The sequence below is a fragment of the Anolis carolinensis genome, unplaced genomic scaffold, assembly GCF_035594765.1.
Source record: "Anolis carolinensis isolate JA03-04 unplaced genomic scaffold, rAnoCar3.1.pri scaffold_21, whole genome shotgun sequence".
NCBI classification, from domain to species: domain Eukaryota; kingdom Metazoa; phylum Chordata; class Lepidosauria; order Squamata; family Dactyloidae; genus Anolis; species Anolis carolinensis.
In genome coordinates, this window is record NW_026943831.1 from 188416 (window position 1) to 207707 (window position 19292).

Consider the following 19292-nt stretch of genomic DNA (forward strand, 5'->3'; position numbering starts at 1 on the left):
GTGTTTTGGACTTCAACTCCCACAATTCCTAACAGCCTACCGGCTGTTAGGAATTGTGGGAGTTGAAGTCCAAAACACCTGGAGGAACAAAGTTTGCCCAGGCCCACTGTAGCTCATTGCCATGAAGGGTCTGGACCCCCTTTTTCTGTGCAAACTGACTTGGCTTTCTTCTCTTTTGGCAGCTCCACCTCTCAGCTGTGAAACTGGCAGAGCTGCACAGCGACCTGAAGATCCAGGAGAAGGATGAGCTGCAGTGGAAGAAGCTGAAGGCCGAGGGCCTGGACGAAGACGGGGAGAAGGAGGCCAAGCTCAGGCGCAACCTGAATGGTAAGAGGACGGGAGGAGGGTTCACAACCATGCCTCCCCCCAAGGCCCTTTGGGGCCCTGCGGTCAGTGGTGTGGGATCATTTAGCCTCCAGGGTTCACAGGGCCTTTGATGGAGGCAGTTTTGGCCACAGGGCCTTGTTGTGAACATTGGCATTGGGTATTTCTCCCAGTTAGCCATTGTTGACTTTCCTCTCTCACAGCTATTGTGCCCCTGGCCTGGGAAGCCCTCCTGTCTTAACTTCATTAACCTGGCCATAATCTCCAAAGGCAAAAGAGGTTTTGTGACCTCTTGCCCAATGATGTGACCCCTCCTGCCTCAGGGAGAGGGCTGCTGCTGCCCCTCCGAAGGAAGGGTGATGTGGGGAGCTCCCTTTGCCATAGTTCCCCTGCTTTTATTCTATTGCTAAAATATTTATTACACTATGTAACACTATGGTTTTTGTTCCTGGGTTATCAATGTCATTTCCTAAATGGCTCTATGATAACAATATGGGGAAAAAGTTTGTTAAACTGCACAAACTTTGTTTTTTGTGGTGGGGGGGACATCATCCTGCAGCACCTTTTGCTCTACTTTTCCAATGAATATTTCATCACGGCTCGGGCTGTGGCGCAGGCTGGAGAGCAGCTGCAATGAATCACTGCAATGAATCACTCTGACCAGGAGGTCATGAGTTCGAGGCCCGCTAGGCCTTTGTTCTATGTTCTATGTTAAAAGGCATTGAATGTTTGCATATATGTGTAATGTGATCCGTCCTGAGTCCCCTTCGGGGTGAGAAGGGCGGAATATAAATGCTGTAAATAATAAATAATAATAAATAATGTCTTAACCAATTCAACATAGTTTGTGCCAGCCACAAAAAGGAAGTTTATGGAATATCACAGCTACTCTCAAAATAAGGTAAAGGCAAAGGTTTCCCCTGACATTAAGTCCAGTCATGTCTGACTCCGGGGGTTGGTGCTCATCTCCATTTCTAGGCCGAAGAGCCGGCATTGTCCGTAGACACCTCCAAGGTCATGTAGCCACTGGCATGACTGCATGGAGCACCGTTACCTTCCCGCTGGAGCGGTACCTATTGATCTACTCACATTGAGCACCAACCCCCAGAGTCAGACATGACTGGACTTAATGTCAGAGGAAACCTTTACCTTTTATCAGATACATTATATCAACATAAAAACCAAACATCAAACAGAAGCATCAATTCCCAGAGCCGACATAATTCATTGGGGGTGAATAAGTTGACTAATGCCAAATACTATTAGGAAGTTCTTCCTCATGCTTAGGTGGTGGGATCTCTTTCCCTGCCGTTTTCCAGTCAACCTGACATCGATACCAGGAATGTTTCTGGAGCAGATCATTAAGCAGACAACGTGTCAGCTCCTAGAAAGGAATGCCATGCTTGCTAATGATCAACAGGCACATATTTCCCTTGCAGGAGGGGGCCGGGAGGGCTTCTTCGGAGGCCTGGTCCTGGCTTCTGCCGTGAAGGAAGGCTGCCTGGGGTCCATCCTCCAAAGACTTTGTGTTCTGTGTCCCTGTGCCGTCCTATAGCAGTGGGGTGTTTGCCTTTTGTCAGCACCAAGCAAAGTCTTGCGGAGCCTGGAATTGCGGGCATTTGGCAAATAAATAAAGTGTGTGTCTGCATGTGTGTGTATATACAGTACAGTAAGTACAGTAGAGTCCCACTTATCCAACATAAATGGGCCAGCAGAACGTTGGATAAGTGAATATGTTGGATAATAAGGAGAGATGAAGAAAAAGCCTATTAAACATCAAAATAGGTTATGCTTTTACAAATTAAGCACCAAAACATCATGTTATATTTATTTATTTACAGTATTTATATTCCGCCCTTCTTTCTCACCCCGAAGGGGACTCAGGGCGGATTACAATGAACACATATATGGCAAACATTCAATGCCAACAGACAAACAACATACATTAGACAGACTCAGAGGCATTTTTAACATTTTTCCAGCTTCACGATTCCGGCCACAGGGGGAGCTGTTGCTTCACCGTCCAGTAGTGGCTGTACTTCCTCATTCCTTTCCTCGTGTTTTGCTGGCAGTTTTATGGTGTTGTAAATTAGCCTCCTGCATAAAGCGTCCCTAAATTTCCCTAATTGACAGGTGCAACTGTCTTTCGGGGCTGCCTAGGTCAACAGCAAGCCGGGGCTATTAATGGTCGGAGGCTTAACCCGACCCGGGCTTCGAACTCATGACCTCTTGGTCAGTAGTGATTTATAGCAGCTGGTTACTAGCCAGCTGCGCCACAACAAATTTAACAGAAAAAGTAGTTCATTACACATTAATGCTATGTAGTAATTACTGTATTTATGAATTTAGCACCAAAATATCATGATATATTGAAAACATTGACTACAAAAATGTGTTGGATAATCCAGAACGTTGGATAAGTGAGACTCTACTGTAAGTAAATAAGTAACTTTATTTTTCTATCCCGCCACCATCTCCCGGCTGGGACTCGGGGCGGCTAATACAGGACAAAGGCCCGAAAACAATAACCAAAGTACAACAATTAAAACATTACAAAGAGTAAAACCACAATAAAACGACATTATGCAGAACAATACATCAATCCATAAAAGCTTATTTAAAACATAAAATGAGTAACAATATAATAAAATAAGATGGACCACCAATTTGGTGGAGGGGGGATAGCATGGAGAGGCCATTTAGACTAAAGTGCAATAGTATGGTTATAAAGTGCTTTGGGGCAAGAGCACAAAGTGCAAACATATCTCACTTATCCAACGTAAACAGGCCAACAGAACGTTGGGTAAGGGAAAATGTTGGATAATAAAGAGGGGTTAAGGGAAAGCCTATGAAACATCAAATTACATTATGATTTTACAAATTAAGCGCCAAAGCGTCATGTTTTACAACAAATCGACAGAAAAAACAGTTCAATACCCGGTAACATTATGTAGTAATTACTGTATTTACGAATTTAGCACCAAAATATCACGATATATATTAAAAACACTGACTACAAAACATTGACTATTAAAAGGCAGATTGCGTTGGATAATACAGAACATTGGGTAAGTGAAGGTTGGATAAGCGAGAGACTACAGTATGTGTGTGTGTGTATATATATATATATACTAGCTGTGCCCGGCCACGCATTGCTGTGGCGAAGTATGAGGCCCACAGCTGTATAAAATGCACACTGAAGTGGATTATATGGCTGTGTGGAGTCAAGATAATCCAGTTCAAAGCAGATAATATAAGATTCTAAATGGGTTATATAGCTGTGTGGAAGGGCTTTGAGTCTACACTGCCATATAATCCAGTTCAAATCAGATAATCTGTATTTTATAGGCAGTGTGGAAGAGGCCTAAGTGAGGCCTAACTCTGCCTGTCCCCTGGGACGAGTGGGTTGCTAGGAGACCAAGTGGGCGGAGCTTAGCCTTCTAACTGGCAGCAATCGGATAAAAACAATTATTCCTCTCCCTCTAATTAGGACTTTATTTTTTTTTTCTTTTTGTTGTATGAACGTAGAGGCATGGATGAGGGGTTGTGCTGCCAAGTTTAGTGTTTCTGGGATGTGTAGTTTTGTTGTTTTGTCCTAGCCGAAATTTCATTACCCTTTTATATATATAGATATACATATACAAGGCAGACTTAACAGCAGCGTCTTTTTGGCAATCTTTGCTCAGAGGAGGGTTGCATTTGCCTTCCTCTGAGGCTGTGAGAGTGTGACTTTCCCAAGATCACCCGGTGGGTCTCCATAGCCAAGTGAGACTTCCAACCACAGTCTCCTAGAGACTGGGATCGCTTACACCATGCTCTTCGGGGCACGGCCCTTGCTTAACCTGTCGTCCTGGGCTTGCCCTTGGATACAGACTCCTCTGAACCAGCCCAAAGTCCATGAATAGTGCAGGTGGGTGGGTTTGCCCAGAAACTGGCCATTGGCCCACGGCTGGTCCTTGCGTGGCCTCTTGCCGTGTTCTGATTCCAGTAAGGAGGCTGCGGAGGCATCAATAGGCACCATCAGGGCTGAAAGGCCCACTGGGAACCCCTTGTTCTTGCTTGTGTTTCCTCCCCAGTGATCCTGGCCAAATACGGGATGAACGGGAAGAGGGACGCTCCCCCCGGGGCCACCAACTTCATCAAGGACGGCCTGGAGGAGGAGGACCTGCTGGACGACCCCCGGCTGGCCAAGCTCTGGAACAAGGTCTGGGTGGATCTGAATGGGGGGCAAGAAGGGAAAGAAGGGCGGGGTTCTGGGTCTTCTCTTATTTCTACGACTGGGAGCTGCTTCTTGAGAAGCTGACCGAGTAGAAATTAATGAAATGAAACCCAATAGAAGCAATTGCTGATGGCGGAATTGAGCCACAAAACCCAAATGTGTTGTCGATCACAAATGCACAAGAATCTGATCAGTGGGTGACATATTGTTTAGTTGAATGAGGTGGGAAAAGCTATTACTATATATGCATGTATGTGACTAAGTTTCTGTGGGATCACTACTTGTGTAAGTGTGTGTTAAGAGAAAAACACCTGGTCAATTACAAATCATGGTTGAGTAATTGGAACAATCAGGGCTAACAGGCTTGAGCCACTCCCTGAATGGGGGATATCTGGGAAATGTTTGCAATGTCTTTTGGGGACTTACTGAATGCTTGCTGAGAGCCTACTATGAAGATGCATGAATTTAATGCAAGAGACTATGTGAGTTTTTGTTGCTGGAAGTTTTATTATGATTTTTGACTCTGCTACTTAAGAGTAAATTTTGATTTTCTCTTCCATTTTCGTGGCTTGTTTTTATTTTGCTCATTGTGGATACAACAAAGGACTGGATAAGTCTGGAAAGGACTGCATGCAGTTTGTTTTTCTACAAACCCGTAACAAAAGCTTCTACCACAATCCTGTACAGAATTAAGCCTGAATGGTAGATAGGGGGAAATGTTAAGAAAATATAACCAGGAAAATAGTTCCTGCACTTACTTTTATTGAGTTTGTTGGAAGGCTTAAGATTGATATATACAATACAATACAATATAATAAGAGCAAGTAAGGCAAGTATGGACAAACGTTGGCCCTCCCTCCAGTTGTTTTGGATTTCAGCTCCCACAGTTGTGGGAGTTGAAGTCCAAAACTCCTGGAGGGAGGGCCAAAGTCTGCCCATGCTTGTAAAGTCTCCAGGATTGAGGAAGGGATTGTAGTGTGCAAGTTGAACATGAGCCAGCAGTGCATTGCTGCAGCATTAATAGAAGCATATTTCCCAAGTCAAGGAAAGTCATCCTTCCACTATATTCTATGCTGGTTGCTCTTCTCTTGTGCATTTCTTTCCTGAAATGCGGAGCTTAGAACTGAACACAGATTATTATTCCAGGTGAAGAGCGATTTTCCTGCTTTTTGGAAGCGGGTTGGACTGGTTGAGGTCTCTTCCGACTCTAGGATTCTATGACTAAAGCAAAAGAGAGTGGGACTGGGGCTTCCCTTTATCTGACACTCTCCTCCCATTGATGCAGCCTAGAAGTGCAGTGGCCTTGTGAGTTCCCGCATCATCCTCTTGGCTCATGTTCAGCTTGGACTCCTAGATCCCTTTTCTTTCTTTTCACACTCTGAGGCAGTGAGTTCCACTGTTTTTTTATTATTATTTCCAAATTGTACACATTATAACGTAACTATTGGTGTATTAAGCCACCAATTAACAGTAGCAATTTTACATTTTCTAATAATGGTAAAACATATGTATTTTTTTGGAAAGAAAACTTCCTGACCCAACACCGAGATAGAGTCTAATACAGTAGAGTCTCACTTATCCAAGCTAAACGGGCCGGCAGAAGCTTGGATAACCGAATATCTTGGATAATAAGGAGACATTAAGGAAAAGCCTATTAAACATCAAATTAGGTTATGATTTTACAAATTAAGCACCAAAACATGTTTTACAACAAATTTGACAGAAAACGTAGTTCAATACACAGTAATGTTATGTTGTAATTACTGTATTTACAAATTTAGCACCAAAATATCACGATATATTGAAAACATTGACTACAAAAATGGCTTGGATTATCCAGAGGCTTGGATAAGCGAGGCTTAGATAAGTGAGACTCTACTTATTTGTCCTGTGTATGTGTGTGTGTGTATGTAAATTTTACATAAAGTATTTAAAGGTAACCTAATTGTACATTTATCATAATCTTGTTCTTCTTTCTGTATTTTTAGTCACTCAATGCTGTTAAGAACCAGTCTTTAAATGTTCTACCTATATATTCTGCAAAAAAGGCTTCCAATTATTTAAAAAATATTGTATTGTTCTATTTCTAAGAAGACAACGTAGTTTATCAAATTCTGCCAAAGTTTAACAGTTTGGTCAACCATTTGTTTACAGATGGAATAATGCTTTCTTTCCAGTATCTGGCATGAAACTATTCAGACAGCTGTTGTATAGCATTTTGAAAGAAAGCAATACTTTTCTTATTGATGATATCATTTGCCAGTCCCAACAAAAATATTTCTGATGAAAACGATATATTCTGTTGGAAAATTCTTTGGATTGTTTCTTTAAAAGCTCTCTAATATGCATAATGGGCTTTATGACTGTTTCCAAGCCAAGTCTCCCTGGTGCTATATTTGTGCATTTCAGTTTTACTGCCAAAGTGCCATGGGGTGTATTTCTCCCTGCTGAAGTTCACCTTGTTCACTTTGTTACTGGCCATTTTGGGTCCCCCCCCCCCCCCCAATCTGCAGGCCAAGACCTCGGGCAAGTTCTCTGAGGAGGAGCTGGAGAAGCTCTGGAGGGAGTTCAAGCATCACAAAGAGAAGGTCCGGGAGTACGACATCCTCCTGGAGACCGTGAGCCGCACCGAAGGTACCTGGGCTTTTGTGGGTGGGCTCAAGAGGGTTTGAGGTGGGCGGGGGGTGTCCCATTGGGCATTTTCCCCATATTTTTTATTGTTATTATTATTTAACATATAAATTTTAGGCAACACCAAGAAACAATCAGACTGTTCAAAATAAGAGAGTAGCAAGTATACCATTAGTTTGTACCATTAACAGATGAAAGATTGAAGTAGAATACAGTAGAGTCTCACTTATCCAACATAAACGGGCCGGCAGAACGTTGGATAAGCGAATATGTTGGATAATAAGGAGAGATTAAGGAAAAGCCTATTAAACATCAAATTAGGTTATGATTTTATAAATTAAGCACCAAAACATCATGTTATACAACAAATTTGACAGAAAAAGTAGTTCATTACACAGTAATGCTATGTAGTAATTACTGTATTTAAGAATTTAGCACCAAAATATCACAATGCATTGAAAACATTGATGACAAAAATGCGTTGGATAATCCAGAATGTTGGATAAGCGAGTGTTGGATAAGTGAGACTCTACTGTACATTGAAACACTAAATGCTACCCCTGTAACGCTAAGTTAAATAAGCATTAAGTGAGATGTTACTTTGAATTAGTATACTATATCTTCTCTTTTTAAAATTAATAATTCTAAATTTGACTTTGAATACTGTATTATTTCTACATAACTACTTGAGTACGTAGAACAAATCTGATTAATATATCTCATCTCATTTAGAGACTATAAGAATAATGAATCAAAAAACAAGCCTTGATACTGAAGTAACTAATAAGACAACACTAGAGCAACCAGGACTATAGATGATAAAAATTTATAAATTTTGTGGTTCCTGTGAGGGAAGAATGGAAGTACAAAAAAGTCTACTTATATTTTTAGTATTTGTATTTAGAGATTTTCTTTTTTTTCCCTTTTTTTTCTTTTCTTTGATTTCATGTTGTAGACGTTGGTGTTATGTGTTGTGAAAAACTCTAATAAAAATTATTTAAAAATATATATATCTCATCCACTGCCTTTGTCATAAGTTTTTGAAATGGCAAAGAGACCTTACGGACACCCTGTATTTCTATTGCTGGCACAATTAAATGCCTTCTCGAAATGAGATGGGTTTTTTTTTTTCCGTCTCCTCGCTCATGTATTGCTCTGGCTTTTCCTTGTGTGCAGACAGCCACAAGAACATGATCCCGCAGGAGGACGAGGCGGAGGAGGACGACGACAGGAGCCCCTTCCGGGAGGAGCGCCTGCACCGGAAGCACTCGGAGCTCAAGGAGAAGCTGCACAGCATCAGCCAGGGCTTCGAGCGCCTGCGCCGTGTCACCCACCAGGGATACGACCCCTCCAGTGGTACGCACGGACGGACAGACAGACTTCCGCTGAGTGTGCTTTGGACTCCAACTCCCACCATTCCTAACAGCCTCAGGCCCTTTCCTTTCCCCCTTCAGCCGCTTAAGCGGCTGAGGGGGGAAAGGAAGGGGCCTGAGGCTGTTAGGAATGGTGGGAGTTGGAGTCCAAAACACCTGGAGGGCCCAAGTTTTGGGATCATAACAACTCCTTTCAAAGTACGTGCTGTACCATTAAGCAGGAAATAACGCTTGCAAACCAGAATAGGATTTTTTGCAGATGTTATATAGTGTTATCTCATTCCCGCATGTCCCATCTTTCACAGGAGAACTGTTTTGGCTATTGGGGTTCTCAAAGCTCATTTGCTGCTTATCCTGACCATTGTCAGCCAGTGCCCGTTTATGCAATTGGCTGCACCAGCCTCCAGCTGGGTAATGAGCTTCACCTGGCAGCTTCTGGAATCTAGTTCCAATTCCTATATAATAATGTGTAAATAATATGGCAGAATATGTAAAGCAAAGTGAAGAACCTGCTTTGATTGAAGTCAAAAATCAGAAACTCTTCAAAGCACAGCAGACAAAATATCAGTACAAGAAAACCACACTACAAACTAGAGCTGACAGCTGGCACAACAAAACACTGCATGGGAAGTTCCTTGACAAAATTGAAGGAAAAGCTGATAAGGAGAAGACCTGGCTGTGGCTCACGAATGGGACCCTGAAGAAGGAGACAGAAGGCCTGATCCTTGCAGCCCAGGAGCAAGACATCAGGACAAAGGCAATTAATAATAATAATAATAATAATAATAATAATAATAATAATAATAAAAGACCTGGCTCTGGCTCACGAATGGGACCCTGAAGGAGGAGACAGAAGGCCTGATCCTTGCAGCCCAGGAGCAAGCCATCAGAACAAAGGCTATTAATAATAATAATAATAATAATAGAAGACCTGGCTCTGGCTCACGAATGGGACCCTGAAGAAGGAGACAGAAGGCCTGATCCTTGCAGCCCAGGAGCAAGACATCAGAACAAAGGCAATTAAGGCCAAGATAGAAAAATCAGCTGATGACCCAAAGTGCAGACTGTGCAAGGAAGCTGATGAAACCATGGATCATATCCTCAGCTGCTGTAAGAAAATAGCACAGACAGACTACAAACAGAGGCACAACTATGTGGCCCAAAGGATTCATTGGAACTTATGCCTCAAGTACCACCTGCCAGCAGCAAAGAACTGGTGGGATCACAAACCTGCAAAAGTCTTGGAGAATGAGCACGCAAAGATACTGTGGGACGTCCGAATCCAGACTGACAAAGTTCTGGAACACAACACACCAGACATCACAGTTGTGGAAAAGAAAAAGGTTTGGATCATTGATGTTGCCATCCCAGGTGACAGTCGCATTGACGGAAAACAACAGGAAAAACTCAGCCGCTCTCAGGACCTCAAGATTGAACTTCAGAGACTCTGGCAGAACCAGTGCAGGTGGTCCCGGTGGTGATGGGCACACTGGGTGCTGTGCCAAAAGATCTCAGCCGGCATTTGGAAACAATCGACATTGAAAAAATTACGATCTGCCAACTGCAAAAGGCCACCCGACTGGGATCTGCGCGCATCATCCGAAAATACATCACACAGTCCTAGACACTTGTGATTTTGTGATACGAAATCCAGCATATCTATCTTGTGTGCTGTGTCATAATAAAATAATAATAATTTTTCTATTCCACCTCCATCTCCACGAAGGGACTCGGGGCACGTAACACGGGGCCAAGTCCAAAGAACAAAACATAAACATAATTAAAAACATAAGTAAACACTATCAACAAAACAGATAAAATAAAACAGATTAAAACACAATGATACAGTATAACACAATAAAAGTAAAATAAAATGATAATATAATATAAAGCAGACATCACCACTAATGGATATTGGTGCCCTTACATTAAAAGCACATAGCTGTACAACTATTCTTCTATAAGGAAACTTATAGAAGAACTCATGTATTACAATGCATACATGAAGTAATACTATGATGTAATAGTATAAATAGGTAAAGCATGGCAGATCCTAAAGCCAGGTTCTGTACTGACTTCAGGGAAACATGCCCTCATCCAGGCCCCTGCACTGTCTGGCTTCCGCTGAACGGTCGTGTTTTTCTTTCCAGAATTTCAGGAGCCCCGAGTGATTGACCTGTGGGACATGGCCAAGTCCACCAACTTCACAGAGAAAGAGCTGGATTCGCTTCGGGTGAGTCGCCTTAAGGTTCATCTGGACAGTTTTACTAAGGGGATCTTGGGGTGCACCTACACTATAGAAGTAATGCAGTCGGGCACCTCTTGAACTGCTATGGAATCGTGGAGTTATGTCCTGTTTTGTCTTTCAAGAGCAGCCTTAAAACATTGTGGGAAGTAAATGAAAACTGCTTTACTTCAGCAAAACATAAAGTACGGCACACTCAGTGAAATAATGCAAAAAGAAGCAAGGAAGTCTTAGGGTAAATACAGTTCTTAATATCTGATAAATTCCCAAATCAAATAGCAGTCTTACTTCAGACAGAGAAACAGCAATAAATCCTTAGGAGCAGTTTCCCAGATGCAGACTTGGAGCAGGCACAAGGGGAGCAAAGAGTCAATTTGTTACCAGCAAGAGCTGTCTGCACCTGCTTCTGCTTTATAGCCCTGAGTCCCCTCCCAGCTGCTAGGGCAGTTCCTAATTATTCAGCTGCATTTCTGGCAGCTATTCTAGCTGAATAACGTCTCTGCTCTGTTTCCTTTCGCCTCTACTGAAAAGTGGGTACTTGCAAAGTCTCCTCCTCAGATTCCAACTCACCCTCAGATTCATGAACACTTTCCTGCTCCCCTTCCTCTTCTTCAGAGGATGAATCCCTAACAGGTTATACCTGTATTGATTCAAATTTCATATGCCATCAAATCTATGTGCACCTCAATTTTCAAAACTCTGAAACAAAAAAAGTATTTGCTGACAAATGTAATGCCCAGCAACAAAAGGTGCACTCTCTGTAATTTGGCCATTACAGTTGCTTTCTGCTTGGAATTTCCTCTTTAAAAACAGAAATATTAGAGCACCAAAGCTTCCAGCAAGGGGAAAGAAAACATTGGGGTGTGTCTATGCTGCAGAATGAATCCACTTTAATTGCCTTGGCTCAATCCTATGGAGTCGTGGGGGCTTGAGCCTTCTCTGCCAAAGTATGCAGGTGTCTCACCAAACTACAAATCCCAGGATTACATAGCATTGATCTATGACACTTAAATTAGGGATGGCATCCCTCAAATAGGAGCTTCAGATTCTTCTGAAGCAACTTCCCCTTTGGCTTTGGCTCAGCACTAAGATGACCATGTTACGCAGAGCACCTGAAATTGATGATATAGCACACATATTGATTGTAAATTGTATCAAAAGGTGAGAAACGTGTACCTTGGTTCATATATCAAATAAACAGTGTATTGAAAATCTCACATCAAAATAACATATTTTATGTGTGGGCAAGACCCAAAAATAACATATAAACAAGCTCTGTATGTGTCAAGGACAGAACGCCACAAGATTCAAAGTAACAGAGTTTATTAGATTACAGAACTCAAAAAATGCCCGTAAAACACAAGGGCCAGGCAGTTTTTGCCTTTAGGAGCAAAAAGGGGCAAAAGTAAATGTTCAAAAGATAAACCGGATTAAACCGGAGTTTAATCCGGGTAAAAACAAACTGCTTGCGTCAGCCTGGGTATAAACGAAACGAAAGCCAAGGAACAAAAGATACAAAGAATGCAACTAATTGGCAGCAGATTCCTCTCTGCTGCCAACACTGTGCTTAGAGTAACTTGCGTCGCTCCCCCACACACACAGCAGACAGGATCTCCAACACGAGTAAATCAGCCAAGGATTGTAGCAGTTGAGTAGACCAGTTCCGTTCCGTAGATCAAAGCCAGAAGCAGACGTTTGTAGTTTTTCCAAGTCCAAGAAGGGGGGAAGACAAGCCGTAGTCAGTTCAGTCCGAGTTCTCAAAGCAGGAGATGGCGTCCGTCAAGAAGACGACGGAGGGTCAAGCTAATAAGAGTAAGCACAGGTTTGCACAAACAAATGCCCACACAATCCCTCCCGCCGTCTGACCCTGGATTCCAATCAACTTACGTCACAGCACAGGAAAGCACACAAGTCTTCAGGGAAGCGTCCCACACACACACGGATCCCAAGCGTTTGCCCAGATTACCTTGCCCAACGCAATTTGCAATTGCTCCCAAGCCCCATTTTATGCCAGTTACAAATCTTCATCACTGTCAGCTGTCCTCCTTAACCCGGGCGTTTCCTCATCACTTTCCTCGTCAGAGCTGGAACACCTCTGACTACGCCCAACAGCATCTCCAGCTGTGGATCCCGTCCCATCCCTCCAGCTAAACCATGGGTCTAATCCTGAAGGTCCCCATTCATCTTCTGTCCCATCATGGCCAGTGGCACCCACTTCCTCCCTTACCCGAGTCCAATCCATCTCATCCTCCTCTGAGCTAACCAGCCCCTCCTCCATTCTCTCCGTAAACCCTTCGAAAGACTCCTCGTCAGAAGGTGCTGCAAATATGTCTCGCAGTCTTTTTCTCTCTCGCTCCTCGAGAGTATCTGACTCTCGAGGAGTCTTACGCCCACGTCTGTCAGTAACAGAGCCATGAGGCTCAATCATAACACTATCCCCTCTCACAAAGGCCTCCTCCCCCGATGGCGGAGAAGTGGCAGTGATACCCTCCGCTATAGCACCACGACGACTAGAGGTATCAAGTTTCAACAGTGAACGATGAAAGACTGGATGGACCTTTAAACTAGACGGTAAACGCAAACGAAACGCAACAGAAGAAATCTTTTTAACAATAGGAAAGGGACCCAAATACCGAGGCGCAAACTTTCCCCCAGCCTGTTTAATATGTTTGGAAGATAACCACACCAAATCCCCTTCTTCCAACTCCTCCCCTGCCTGCCTGTGGCGGTCAGCCTGAGTCTTCTGCGTTGCCTTAGCTTCCAACAGTAAGCGACGGGCAACATCATGCAATGCAGCCATTTCCGAAGAGCGGTACACAGGGTCCGAAGAGACCACATTGGTCGACGGCGCCACACCTCCCCGTGGGTGAAAACCATAAGTTAGCTCAAATGGCGTATGCTGACTAGACGTGTGCACCGCATTGTTGTAAGCAAATTCCGCCACCGGTAACCACTTTACCCAAGCCGTGGGTTGATCTAAACAAAAACAACGCAGATACTGCTCTAAGAGCCCATTAACCCGTTCCGACTGTCCATCCGTTTGCGGATGGAAAGCTGAAGACACGTTTAACTTAGTCCCCAAACACTCATGGAAATGTTTCCAAAAGCGTGACACAAATTGCGGAGCCCTATCTGAAATAATCACCTCGGGTGCTCCGTGCAAACGATAGATGTGCTTTGTAAATAGTAAGGCCAACGTAGGGGCCGCCGGAATGGTTGAACAAGGAATAAAATGAGCCAGTTTACTAAATAAATCCACCACCACCCAAATACAAGTATAACCCCCAGACTTAGGCAAATCTGAAATAAAATCCATGGAAATGATTTGCCATGGCCTCTCCGGAACAGGTAAAGACGATAACAACCCTCTAGGGCGCCCAACAGGCGTCTTACTCTGCTGACAAACGGCGCAGCTGTCACAAAAGCGCAGAATGTCTTGCCGCATCTTTGGCCACCAGTAGCTCCTGGTGATAAGCTGTACGGTCTTGAACCTGCCAAAGTGCCCAGCCATGGGTTCGTCATGGTGGGCTCTAATCACCTCCAACCTGAGGGTCCCTACTGGTACGTAAACCTGCCCCCTACGCACCAATACCCCGTCTTGATCCTGGAGATGCGGCAGTATGGTACGGTTACCTGCAGAGAGCAGCATCAGTTGCTCCTGAGTCCACACATCATCCTTCTGAGCCTCAAGGATCTGGTCATGTAACCCAAGCTCATTATCTACAACACACAGAGAGGCAGTAGGCAAGATGGTCTGACATACTACCTGCTCATTGGTCTTAAATTCCGGCTTGCGGGATAAAGCATCGGCCCGCAAGTTTGCCTTCCCCTCCACGAACTGCACCTTGAAGTTAAACCTGGAGAAAAACAAAGCCCAGCGGATTTGACGCTGGTTTAACTTCTTTGCTGTTTGCAAGTGCTCTAAGTTCTTGTGATCAGATCTGACCACGATCTGGTGCCGTGCCCCTTCAAGCCAGTGCCGCCACACCTCAAACGCCACCTTAATCGCCAACAACTCCTTCTCCCATATGGTATAGTTCTGCTCGAAGGGTGTTAGTTGCCGCGAGTAAAATCCACAGGGACGCAAGGTCCCTGAGGAATCCTTCTGAGACAATACAGCCCCCAACGCGTAGCTAGAAGCGTCCGCTTCTACCACGAACGGTCTGTCAACATCAGGATGGGTTAGTATGTTGTCCGATTGAAAACTAGACTTTAGTTGTAGAAACGCCTCGTGAGCTTCCCGCCCCCACACAAATGGCTGTTTCTTGCGCAGAAGCTGCGTCAAAGGTACCGTGAGCTTTGCAAAATTCGGAATAAACTCCCGGTAGTAATTAGCGAAACCCAAGAACCTTTGTACATCCTTCTTAGTCTTCAGCTCCTGCCATGAGTTGACGGCGTCAACCTTATGTGGGTCCATTTTAAGTTCCCTACCTGACACTACATGACCTAGGAACTCCACTTCAGGCACATGAAAGACGCACTTGGAAGCCTTGGCGAAAAGCCCATTAGCCCGCAGTCGGTGCAGAACCTGCTTGACATGTTGACGATGTTCTTTCTCGTCCTTAGAAAAAATCAAGATATCATCCAAATAAATCACTAAAAATTGATCAATTAGGTCCCTGAACACATCGTTCATGAACCTCTGGAATACCGCAGGAGCATTACAAAGCCCAAAAGGCATGACTCGGAACTCGTGGCATCCGAAACACGTGTTAAATGCCGTCTTCCATTCATCCCCTTCCCGTATACGGATTAAGTTATAGGCCCCCCGCAGGTCAAGCTTGGTAAAGACCTTAGCCCCTTGCACCCTTGATAACAGTTCCGAGATTAAAGGGAGCGGGTACCTATCCCGAATGGTGTATTTGTTTAGGATCCGATAGTCACAGACCAGCCTAAGTTCCCCAGTCTTTTTGGCTACAAAGAATACTGGTGCCGCAGTTGGAGAACTAGATGGGCGAATAAACCCCTTGGCTAAATTTTCATCTAGAAACTCCCGCAAAGCTTGCCTTTCCGGTACAGTCAAGGCATACAGCCTCCCTGCTGGCAGTTTCGCACCTTCTGCCAACTTGATGGCGCAATCATATGGCCTGTGCGGTGGTAATTTGTCCGCTTCTCTTTTACAAAATACATCCGAGAACTCCCCATACTCAGCAGGCACTCCCTCCATATCAGAATGAGTAACATTTAGAGTGCAACAATCCTGCCTCTTTAAGATCACTTTACGTGTTGCCCAATCTACTTGTGGGTTTACTACAGCTAGCCAATCCATCCCCAGGATCACATCATATCTAGGCAAGCTCGTAATATCCCACACAAACGTTCCCGTTACTCCCTGCACCTCCCACGTTACTGCTGAGGTTTCATGGTTAACCACCCCAGTCTCCAGCAGTCTCCCATCTGCTCCTTCCACCCACACGTCGCATGCCTTGCGCACTCTAGGAATGCCATGCTTCTTAGCAAACTCAATATCTACATAGGAGACCGTAGCTCCTGAGTCCAGCAGTGCCAAAGTAGAAACAAGTTCCCTTCCCCCAACAGATAATGTAATGGGTACGAAAACATGCTTCCTCCCCTCAGTTGACTGCTTGAGGAGCCCTAGTGCGTTGGACTCACGTCGCACTAGGGCTGGCCTTTTCCCGAAAGCTGGGAAGGTTTCACATTACAATTTTTGGCAAAATGCCCAGCATTCCCACAGTACAAACACAAGCCCAGCTGCCTCCTACGGCTCTTTTCCTCTGTAGACAGCTTTTTAAAGACCCCAAGCTCCATGGGCTCTTCCCCCATCACCACAGGTGTCCTGGTTACATGCATGGGTGGCGCACACATTGCTTTTGAGTGTTTACGAGCCTCGAACCTTGCGTCTAAACGCAGCACCTTAGCTACTAAGGCGTCCCAGCTTTCAGCCGGCTCCAAGCGTGCTAATTCATCCTGGAGCATATCACTTAACCCGGCAGTAAATAAAAGCATGAATGCATTTTCCCCCCAATCCAGCTGGTGGCGATACAGGTTAAACTTATTTAAGTAATCCAAAACAGTCCCCTTTCCCTGTTTCAACCGATACAGAGCCCACCCAGCGTTCTCCGTGCGGAGAGGATCCCCAAAAGTATCAGTTAACAACTTTTTGAAATTATTCAAATTGTCCTTGACTGGGTCATTTCCCAAAATTAAATTAGTGGCCCATTGTCCTGCGGGACCGGTCAACAAACTCAAAATAAAGGCCACCTTGCTAGTGTCTGTAGGAAAAGCATGAGCACTGAGCTGAGAAAAATAAAGCTCCACTTGTGCCAAAAAGGTTGGCAACTTGCACCTGGTTCCGTCAAAGCGTTCAGGAGTCAAAACATGTCCTTTCACAGCCTGAGCTGTTTGGCTAACGGTAAAAGCCGTTTGCAATTGGTCTACTTTGGCCCGTAACTCATCCATCGTCTTCCTGACGGGTTTATTGCTGCAATAAACTTTTTATGGGCGTTGGGCAATCTGTCAAGGACAGAACGCCACAAGATTCAAAGTAACAGAGTTTATTAGATTACAGAACTCAAAAAATGCCCGTAAAACACAAGGGCCAGGCAGTTTTTGCCTTTAGGAGCAAAAAGGGGCAAAAGTAAATGTTCAAAAGATAAACCGGATTAAACCGGAGTTTAATCCGGGTAAAAACAAACTGCTTGCGTCAGCCTGGGTATAAACGAAACGAAAGCCAAGGAACAAAAGATACAAAGAATGCAACTAATTGGCAGCAGATTCCTCTCTGCTGCCAACACTGTGCTTAGAGTAACTTGCGTCGCTCCCCCACACACACAGCAGACAGGATCTCCAACACGAGTAAATCAGCCAAGGATTGTAGCAGTTGAGTAGACCAGTTCCGTTCCGTAGATCAAAGCCAGAAGCAGACGTTTGTAGTTTTTCCAAGTCCAAGAAGGGGGGAAGACAAGCCGTAGTCAGTTCAGTCCGAGTTCTCAAAGCAGGAGATGGCGTCCGTCAAGAAGACGACGGAGGGTCAAGCTAATAAGAGTAAGCACAGGTTTGCACAAACAAATGCCCACACAATCCCTCCCGCCGTCTGACCCTGGATTCCAATCAACTTACGTCACAGCACAGGAAAGCACACAAGTCTTCAGGGAAGCGTCCCACACACACACGGATCCCAAGCGTTTGCCCAGATTACCTTGCCCAACGCAATTTGCAATTGCTCCCAAGCCCCATTTTATGCCAGTTACAAATCTTCATCACTGTCAGCTGTCCTCCTTAACCCGGGCGTTTCCTCATCACTTTCCTCGTCAGAGCTGGAACACCTCTGACTACGCCCAACAGCATCTCCAGCTGTGGATCCCGTCCCATCCCTCCAGCTAAACCATGGGTCTAATCCTGAAGGTCCCCATTCATCTTCTGTCCCATCATGGCCAGTGGCACCCACTTCCTCCCTTACCCGAGTCCAATCCATCTCATCCTCCTCTGAGCTAACCAGCCCCTCCTCCATTCTCTCCGTAAACCCTTCGAAAGACTCCTCGTCAGAAGGTGCTGCAAATATGTCTCGCAGTCTTTTTCTCTCTCGCTCCTCGAGAGTATCTGACTCCCGAGGAGTCTTACGCCCACGTCTGTCAGTAACAGAGCCATGAGGCTCAATCATAACACTATGTAATCAAAGTTCGAGAACCACATATGTGGGGCTGATTGGGACAAATTGTAGGGGTGATAAGGAAATAAGATGTATATATTCAGTTTTATCATATTTATTTACTGTATTGTTATAAGTGTCTTATTTTAACTTACTACATAGAGTGTGATCAATTCCTATCTAGCCTTGTTGTTTGGTTTGGTATTGTGATATAGCCTAAGGGCTAATCCATAAAATATTATTACTATTATTAGTATTATATTATGTGAACCTAACACACACCCTAATTTTGTCAAGGTGATTTAGCCAAAAAAGGTGAGCGTTAGATTCGAGAAAATACAGTAGTTTTGTAAAGTCTTTAGCCAAATTGCAATGCCCAGAGTATCCTAGAATCCTAGAGTTGAAAGAGACCCCATGGGCCATCCAGTCCAACCCTAGCCTGCCATTCAGGAAAAGCACAAAGCACCCCCAACAGATGGCCATCCAGCCTCTGTTTCAAAGTCAACAAAAAAGGAGCTTCCACCACATACCCATATGGGTGCAAGTGATGTCCGACTGCATTGACTCCACGGCTAAGTGAAATGCAGCCCAAACAAACAGTCTTTGTGGAGGGTCCTTCTTGGGCCTGTCCAGCAGGGAAGGGCATGGAGCGGAAGGGAGGGTTCTAACTGTGTCTGACCACCTCCCCCCCCCCTCGAAAAAAGGAGGAGCTGAAGCACTTTGAGGCCAAGGTGGAGAAGCACCTGCACTTCCAGAAGCAGCTGGAGATCTCGCACCAGAAGCTGAAGCACGTGGAAGGGATGGGCGACGAGGAGCACCTCAGCCGCCACCAGGAGAAGCACACCATGCTCCAGGAGAAGACCAAGGACCTGGGATACAAGGTGCGGGCGG

At 44.7% G+C, this 19292-nt stretch overlaps 1 protein-coding gene across 1 annotated transcript in view; it reads left to right on the forward strand.

Annotated features, from left to right (window-relative positions):
• Positions 1-19292, forward strand: part of lrpap1 (LDL receptor related protein associated protein 1) — a 36796-nt gene that overhangs the window by 15928 nt on the left and 1576 nt on the right. Inside the window, exons 3-7 of the mRNA XM_062966498.1 lie at positions 4401-4528; positions 7057-7177; positions 8351-8530; positions 10698-10780; positions 19106-19282. Coding sequence (XP_062822568.1) covers positions 4401-4528; positions 7057-7177; positions 8351-8530; positions 10698-10780; positions 19106-19282 — 689 coding nt within the window. The remainder of the gene's footprint in view (positions 1-4400; positions 4529-7056; positions 7178-8350; positions 8531-10697; positions 10781-19105; positions 19283-19292) is intronic.